A 9,612-nucleotide genomic window follows, 5' to 3' on the forward strand; every position below is an offset into this window, starting at 1 on the left:
GTTAGAAGTTCAAAAGGTGCACATGTATTAGAAATAGAACTGAATTCAAGTTTAGAAAATTTAGATTTTATTACTAGCTCCCTACTCAACTGCTTGTCAACCTTGCCACTCAGAGAATTTAAGTCATTTGTCAATGTCCTTAACAAAAAACAAAGAAAATACAGAAGAATCTATAACAATTGTAAAAAAAGTGAAATATCTGATATGAAAGTTTATGCCTGTTAATTACATGCACCTCAGTTAAAATTTACTGAAATAATGTATTGGAAACTGGCTCTACAAACTGAAAATTAGTTTACCAGTTAAGGTACTATTATTATTATTATTATTATCATAGATGTTTCTGTTATTACAGTTATTATTAATAATGAGGGGCCTCCCTGGCGGCGCAAGTGGTTGAGAGTCCGCCTGCCGATGCAGGGGATACGGGTTCGTGCCCCGGTCTGGGAGGATCCCATATGCCGCCGCGGCTGGGCCCGTGAGCCACGGCCGCTGAGCCTGCGCGTCCGGAGCCTGCGCGTCCGGAGCCTGTGCTCCGCAACGGGGGAGGCCGCAACAGTGAGAGGCCCGCATACCGAAAAAAAAAAATAATAATAATAATAATGAAAGGGGCCTGAGTAAGTGAGGACTTCAAATGTGATTAAGGAATGTGTTGAGGCATATGGTACTAGCGTGTCAATCAATAACCATCTAACATTGAGTGCCTAGTAAACTACTGAACAAAATGCTAGACTCTGAGGAAACAGAAATAAAAGATATGGTAATTCTCTAGGCATCCTTACAAGCTAGTTGAGTAAACTCAGATAAATCAGAGGGTTTGCTCGATTTAGAAAGTTTATATAATTATGCTCCAAAGAGTAAGAATGGTGCAATTATGGCATTAGTGGAGGTTTGGGAGAATATCCTGAATTCCCTGATGAAGAGTTTTGAAATTGGGGGTAAGACACTTGTGTTTAGACTTCTAAAGGTGAGAGAAAGAAAGAAAGACAATAAGTATGAGGGTCTAGTATATACCAATCCCATTCCATAAGTTTCCATGTCGATATCTAATCTGACCTTTCAGATAACATTATGAGATGACTGTCATTGCCTCTTTTAATAGAGGAGGAAAATGACATAAAAGATCATATTTCAAGTTCACACTTATACAAATATCAATGATAAGTGGAATGCAAATACAGACTTTTCTGATCCCAGAATATTGTTCTTTATACTTCATCATGCTTCCTATAGTAGAAGGCACTGAGGTTAAATAAAAGACTGAATAGATAATTTGGTCAAAAGCAGTGAGGTCACACAGGAGGATAGCTGCACTTTAGATGTATATGGTCTATACCATCAAATTCTACATTTACTGAGCCTTGCAGAAAATGTTAAAGAAGCTTATGAAGACGGTTTGTCTATGTCTAATGACCACAATCTTTCCTTTACATTTTGATCATTCTAACAGATACTAAGTTATAATGCCAGCTGAAATGGATAGAATGCACTATATGTGACCTTTGATAGATCAAAAAAAAAAAAAAAAAAAAGAACCAGGAAGGGTAATTCAAGATGTCAGAGTGGGTGGCTTTGAAGGAGTTCATAGAGTGGTGCATATCCGTTGCACAATGGTGTGGTTTGACTATTGGTAAAACCTTAAAGTCACAAAAGAAGTGAGGAAAAGTGTCTAATCTAAGTGAATACTTTGTGAAGATGTCAGATGAGTGTTCAGTCCAAACAGTGATACCATGCTGGAGAGACAAGCTGTAAAATGATAAGAGATCAATACCGATTTTGATTAAAATATGAAGGAATGGACAGTATTTTAGGGGAAGTGCAAGCCTAAAATAATCCTTAGAGATAGTGAACATAACTTACTGTCATAGTTTATAGAGTGAGCTTACCATTAAATGGGCCAGGGTTTATAGTAAGGACCTGGGGCTCCTTTTAGCTGTGGCAATATCTTTAGTTCTCTTAACTATAAAATGGATGGTAATATTAATTTTATAAGGTTTTGAAAAGATGAAATACAACAGTGTAAGCAAAGTATTTATCACATTGAAGACTGTACTGCAATATTTCAAGAAATGAAAGAAGAGGAATAGAAGCAGAAAGAAAAAAAAAAGGAGAGGAGGGGCTTCCCTGGTGGCACAGTGGTTGAGAGTCTGCCTGCCGATGCAGGGGACACGGGTTCGTGCCCCGGTCCGGGAAGGTCCCACATGCCGCGGAGTGGCTGGGCCCGTGAGCCATGGCCGCTGAGCCTGCGCAGCCGGAGCCTGTGCTCCGCAACAGGAGAGGCCACAACAGTGAGAGGCCCGCGTACCGCAAAAAAAAAAAAAAAAGAAAAAAGAAATATAGTGTGAAAAAAGGAGAGGAGAGGAAGTAGAAGAGGAGAAGCAACACAAGGTAGTGTTCAGATGTAGCCAGCTCTTAAGATGTCTCAGAAGAGGCCGTGGATCCCAAACAGCAGAAATATGGTGGCCTTGGCAGATTTATGATCTAGTGCATGGTGAACCAGAGGCCAAGTCTAAAATAGTGAAGGAGAGACATACATCTGTGTTGAAATTTTGGTGAGAAGACAGTATCAGTCTTGGTGCTTTAGGTTTTATTCAATTTACAAGTAAGCTGAGTCAGTCACCAAGGCAATTTGGTTACTTGAGAAACATGATAAGATGTAGAGAAAAAAGTAAAACCCATAATAATAAATAGCCTTTTCAAAGTGGCCAGGATTTTGTTGATTAGCTAAATAACTTCCTAACCAATCCAGAAAGCTGCTCTATCACAAATGAACTCCACACTCGTGCCTCTCATGTGGCAATGATTAGTTTATATTAATTAATTTGCATTAGTTGAGGTAATTTACAAATTAGTCTTAAGTCCTTATTAGACCTTCCTCAATTTGTAAATTGTTTAAATATTCTTGAATAAACTAAGGAACAAATAAATTAATACCTACTTTAGAATCCTTTATGACTCTTACATGATGGTACTATTAATTGATATTAAATCTCTTCAGTTGTAAAGATCCAAGTACAAGCCATAAGATGAGTAAGTATAACCCTTGCCAAAATGACAATGTTTCAGGAATAGAAAAGAAATAAAAAATGTAATTCTAAGATCTAAATAAGAGCTGGGTAAGAGATGGGGAGCAGACAGTGATATAAAATTCCCAATTATCATCCAACTTTGAGTTGACATATTAAAGTAAGGAGAACTGATAAAGAATTCCAAATAGAGGGGCCAGAATTATTTTATTTAAATTTGCCTAAGGTAAAATTTTTTTCTACATTCAGGCTGCAGCCTGGAAAACCACTTATTAAGTATATAGAGACAGTACATTATCAAGAATTTATTACTAATGATTCTTTACACATGTAAATATTCATTTTAATAGAATCCTATTTATTTGCCATTAACCACTCAACTTCCAATTATTTTAATCTTCATATTTCTCTGTAGTCATAAAATAATTAAGGCTCCTAGAGACAGCCAAATCTATCGCAAGCAGCATCTAATTTGATACAATATTCAGATAGCTGTTGAATGCTTTTCATGTGTCAGTTTCCAACTTTTTCAATGTAGAAGCCATGGATTAAATATTTAAAGTGTGAATTCTGGATTTGGAGAAATTTAAGATTAAATCCTGGGTTAAGCATGGGTTTTGCATCCTTGGGCAAATTATTTGGTCACCCAAAGCCTCAAGTTTTTATCTGAACAGCAACTACTTCAAAGTTTTAGAACAGTTAAATGAGATAATGTGTACAAGATATTTAAAACAATAGTTGACACATAGGTTTTTAATGAACAAAAACTATTTTCATTATTATTCACTTTTGGAACTAAGCATATCATGTCCTCTTTCAACTCTGGAATAAGAATCATACTACTTTGTCTGCTGGTTCATGTTCTTTTTACAGTCCTTCTATTCATCTGGATAACTCTTACTCATTTTTTAAGGTTTACATTTTCCTATCATTTTCCCATGACACCATGTCAAGATAATAAGCACTCATCTGTTCACACGTTTGACCCAATATATTTCTCATTGTACTTAATTAGTCTATCTGTGGATTTATCTCTTTGCCTCCATATTTTGTTTTATCATCAGAACAAAGCCTGCTGTGTGGTCTAAAAGTCATACTCAGTAAGAATTTAAATTCAACTATAGTCTTTTGTTTACCATTTAATAATAGTTCTTAATCTGTGAGAAGCTATTATATTCCACTGTTGTAAACATACATATTAACTTATCATGTCTCAAAAAGACTGTGAATTACATGCCATTGTCTCCATTTTACAAGTGAGCCAATTAAGGCTCCTAGAACTGAAGTAGCTTACCCAAAGCTACATAGCTAACAGATGACAGAATTAAAATTCAAGCTCAAAGTCTAAAGCTACAAACCCATATTCACTCTGCAGTTAGAAAGAACTATCAATCTGTACCATACAAAGATTTTGAAAAATAAAAGTAGTGATTTGTTTGCTCTATCAAATGTTAAAACACACTATAAAATTACAGTAGTCTGTTTCACATAGCAGTGTTAAAATGTTAAAACACACTATAAAATTATAACAGTGTTTAACTACAGCTTCCCTATTAAGAGGGATAGATGAACAAAAATAAGAGAAAAAACTCTGTTTAAAAGCATTGTGGAGTTAACAGGTCAATTAAAAGTTATAGAAAAAACATCTGGTTGAGATCAATCTTTCAACCATTCTTGAAGAGGCAGGAGAGAAGTTGAAAAACAGAAATTTGATAGCCTTATGCTACTTCTGGGACAAAAATTGCAATTCGGAGCCCGAGAAGGAAGGAGAACTATGGAAAAACTGGCAAGTTTTCGTTTCAGATGCCAGAAAGCTACAAACTAGGCCTAAGTTAAAATGACATTACTCTAGTTGTCCCAGGGACTAGTGCTCATTTTCACATTACCTTAAATTCTATAAATGGTTTAAGACCATCCAAGAAGGTTGGTTGGCTGTTCAAGCCACCAGCAAAAAAAACAATAATAAATCATTTCTGGAGAAAGATAATATTTCTCTAGGCTTCAAGTTATTTCCTCATTTTTTCTTTGACAAAGTATGTAACACAAAAATAATCAGGAACAAATGAAAACAGGACTATCCTATCAAAAATCAAAAACCAACACATAAATGAACAAATTAACAAGGGATCCAGATAATGGAGTTATCAGACCAAGATTTTAAAATAACTATGTGTAATTTGTTTAAATAAATAAAAACAAGATTTAAAACGTGGCATAGAAATAAAAACTATAGCAAAGAACAAAAGTAAAACTCCAGAACTGAAAAATAAGCAAAGCAAAATTAAATACATAATGAGGGTGTTAAGCAGGAGGTAATATATAATTGCTGAGATATATAATAAAGATGAAATATAAATCAGAAGAAATTATCTGGAATGAAACAAGGGAAAATTAATGCTTGAAAAGTAGAAAAAAATGGGGGGGGGGGGAAGAGAGGGAAAGATGAAGGAAAGAAGAAAGGAAAGTAGGGAGCAAAAGTTGAGGAAAACAACAGATCACTTTCAAAGGAACAACTGACTTTGAAAGTTGTTTGAGAAGTCAGGAGAGCTGACTTCTCACCAATAAAAACAAAGAAGGAAGTGAGAAGACAATGCAATGATGTCTTCAGGGTTCTGAAAGAAAATAACTACAATCTAGAAGTCTGTATCAAATGAAAATACTCTGAGAATGAAAGCATAAAAACATGTAATGTCAAACAAAAACAGAATTCAACATCGGCATTCCTGTATCAATGGAAATTCTTAAAAGCATTGTCTAGACAGAAAGAAAATTATCTTCTCATATGGAAGCTCAGAGACAGAAAAAAAAGCAATGACTTTTGATAAGATTTTGGGAAGCTGAAACCTCTATCATAAACTAGTAAAAGAATAATAAAAGATAATATAACTACACAATAGTAAGGTGATAGAATCATAAAAAATAACTAATATATATTTTTTAAAAAGGAGAGAAAAAAATAAAAGCATGTATTTCAACCAACATATATTAATAACTGTCATAAATATAAGTGAAAAAATATATATACTGTGCAGTTGCTTTCACATCAGCTTTAAAATAAGCAAACAAAAAGAAATAAGCAAACAAAATATTGCAAGTCAAGATAACAGATTATTTTGAAAATGAAAGAGTGGAATGGGATACAATTTTGAAGCAGCACAAATGTGATGCCAGCAATGTTTTATTTCTTGACCTAGGTGGTGTTTACACCAGAGCTTAATTTTTAATAATTCTCCTTGTGGAGCATTTATACTTGGGCATTCTCCTGCAAGTTTTGTTTCATTTTTAAAAATTTACTTATATAAAATTAAATATAATAAATGATTTTTCTATTATATATTTTGATAATCTAGCTCGTTGGTTTTGTGTCAAAAACCCATAGATATAATCACAAAGTAGAATAGATAGCTCAATATACGTCTAGAGTTTGTGAGAATTTAGAATGTAACAACCTTAAGAATATAATGAAAAAAACTCTAGAACCAAACTCTTTCACAACTATCCTAAACATATATCATGTAAATATTAAAATATGTAATACAAATTTGTTTATAATAACCTGGTAAAATTTTAAATATGATGTAGTTGAGAAATTGATAAATTGTCATATATAATTTCAAGGAATATGATGTAGATCTAAAAATCTTGAATCTTGTTGAGAAGAGCAACATGTCATAAAATCTAATCATATATTAACTAAAAACACATTTCAATTTTATACAGATAATGGGGATATGTAATATTTGTGTCTTTTTATTTTTTGGCATTTTACAAATTTGTTACAATGTTCACGTAGTATTTTTATAATCATAAAAATATGTTCTTAAATAAGAGATCAGTGATTTCAATTACTCTTCTTTTACTATAGCCTTGGTGGATCCTGATCGATGCTCAAAATTGTATGGTCAATGTAAGAAACGCTGTTCTAAACATGTAAAGCAAATTGAAATATGTTTGTCACCAAGTAAAATATGCTGCATTGAGAGGGTGTTTGAAGACGATTTATCTTGAAATGGAAGATTTACCTGTGACCAAAGAAGTCATGTGTGCACCAGTGCAGAGAGGTGTCTCTGTAATAAATAAATACATAAGCTGGTATCAATATCTTCCTTCATAGATATTAATTATATATCCAATGGAATGAGGTAGGATCTTTCTTATTTTCTCTAAGCTAAAGTTTTGATGGAGGCATATCTGGTGCTAATTTCTTATCATGGATATTATGTTTGTGTCAATGTCAGACCACTTTTGATGTGTCGGAGGTTCACCTACACTTACACAATTGAACATTTCCCAACTTAACCATGACCTCACTAGAAAGTTGGTTCATGAAAATTAATACCCATAGGCTTGTCAATTATCTAAATATCATCATCCCGTTACTGACATTAAGAGACAGGAAACCTAAGTACAAGGTGAATGCATGAGCTATAGTAGAGCACGGAAATGCTCATTGCCCTTCCTTCTCTTCTCCCAAGGTTCTTCTCATTCAAAAAGGCATATTATTTTAATACTATCTAATGCTAATACACTTGACCCTTGAACAACACAGATTTGAACTGCGAGGTACTACACCATCCCAGTTGGTTGGATTTGGGGATGCAGAACCACCAATACCAAGAAACCAAGACACAGAGGAACTGTGTACACAAAGGGCTGACTATAAATTACACATAGATTTTCAGCTGTGTGGAGGGTGGGAACCCCTAACCCCCTCCTTGTTCAAGGGTCAACTGTACTGTTAAACTGGGTTTAAATACAATCCGAACTTTGGCTAGAGCTTACACTCATAAAATGTTAGCTCTGTGTTTCCTTACTTAGGTATGGATAGGTTGGGAAAATGCATAAAGATCTGTTATTTTAATCTCCATATAAGTACTAGATGGCACAAGTAGTCTCCGTAATGTTAAAAGTTGAGGAAGAAACATGAAGACTAGAATTTGTTTTTCAGCTAAAAGCGAGAGATAAATCAACACTTTATCAATATTCTACAAGGTCCCAAACATATTTTTAATCATCATATTCTTTAAAACTAACTTAACTACTGGCCCAAGATTATTGTTTTTTTTTTTTAATTGAAAATCTGGTGAACCTAGTGGGAATGTCTTACCTTAAACAGATTTTACCAAGATAGGCATCATATAGCCACCGGGGGTTTAAGTGATGTGTACCTCAAAAGAAAAATGTTTAATTCAAGTAGAATGCACCCATTAGAGACAAGAAGGTTAGCCAGAGTCTGTACTTCTGTAAGCTCAAGAATCAGATATGAGGATCAAATTCAAGGATTTGAGAACAGAAGAAAGAAATATATAAAGAGCTCTAGGGATAAGGAACAAGTTGAAAATGTTGAATGCAATGTGAAATAAGGCAAAATAATTCAGGATTTACATTAAAACTTTGAGGAGAGGGATTTTGGAGGATGGTGGCAGCAACACAGTTGTTTGAAATAGAGCAAATAAGAGTAAAACCAAAACTCATGAAAAAATTTACAACAAACTAGGTGACAAGATATCCCCACATACCTTATCATACAAATGGGTGGAGAAAAAAAAAACACAAAAAACAAAATACCAATGGCCTAAAGGGCTTTGTGAAATCTGTATGCAGCCTTTTTATGGATGTGACAAAAGAACAGTCCCATACAATGAATGCTGCTGGAGGAGGAATAGCATGCCAATTTCGTTACATCAGCTATAACTGGGATGGATTTTCCAATTTAATAGTGGGTAAATGAAGTGATAATTAGCAATATCTGAAGCGACTGAGAAAATTTACTCCTATGAAATCTTGAAACCGACCAGACTGGGCTCATTTCAGAGAGAATATTTCTCAATATTAAGAAAAAAAACTGCTGGGAGTGGGAAGGAAAATTGGCCAGGACTTGGAAAATGAGAAAAGGGAAACTGAGTTTTTGCTCATGCCTACAGTCAGTGGCAGATCCATATCAAGAATTCCCATTTCTCAATAGCCCAATTCTGTATTTTAATTAGGAACAAAGATCAATGTACATTATACCCAGTTCTAGAACTCCAACCAAGGTATTGGCAGCACCATATACTTGCTTAATATACAGTAATATACAGTAAGTCCCCTACATATGAACCTTCAAGTTTCGAACTTTCAAAGATGCGAACGTGCGTTCACATGTTCAGTCATGTATGTTAGTTCACACATCTGGCGTACATTGTCACGTGCGTTCATCCTCTACAAGTGGTTGTACTTTTGTGTACTTTACCGTACAGTACTATATAGAATACAGTAGTACAGTATTTTTATTTCAAGCTAGACCTGCAAGAGGACAACTTCATTGAACTCTTTGCTGTGCAACACAAGGACCTTACTAATGAAGACCTGATGGAACTGGAGGCCCAGAGACAGGATGAAGAGAGACAAGAGGAAGAAGAAGTAACTGAAAAACCAAAGAGATTCACAATGCAGGAAATGGCAAGGGGATTTTCTTAATTTGAGGAGGGACTGTTAGTTTTTGAAGCACAGGACCCCAACGTAGGATGGTACATGAAGGTTGCAACAGCTGTTCAGAATGCAATCCAGTGCTCCCATGTCATTTATGGTAAGAAAAAAAGAGCTA

At 34.7% G+C, this 9,612-nt stretch overlaps 1 protein-coding gene across 1 annotated transcript; it reads left to right on the forward strand.

The window, feature by feature from the left end:
• The first annotated feature begins 874 nt into the window (after positions 1–874).
• Positions 875–7,034, forward strand: DEFB114 (defensin beta 114). The gene is made up of 2 exons (XM_060111415.1): positions 875–938; positions 6,856–7,034. Exons 1-2 carry the CDS (start codon positions 875–877, stop codon positions 7,032–7,034), a joined length of 243 nt encoding a protein of 80 aa, XP_059967398.1.
• Positions 7,035–9,612: the final 2,578 nt, after the last annotated feature.

The sequence above is a fragment of the Mesoplodon densirostris genome, chromosome 10 (assembly GCF_025265405.1).
Source record: "Mesoplodon densirostris isolate mMesDen1 chromosome 10, mMesDen1 primary haplotype, whole genome shotgun sequence".
NCBI lineage: Eukaryota > Metazoa > Chordata > Mammalia > Artiodactyla > Ziphiidae > Mesoplodon > Mesoplodon densirostris.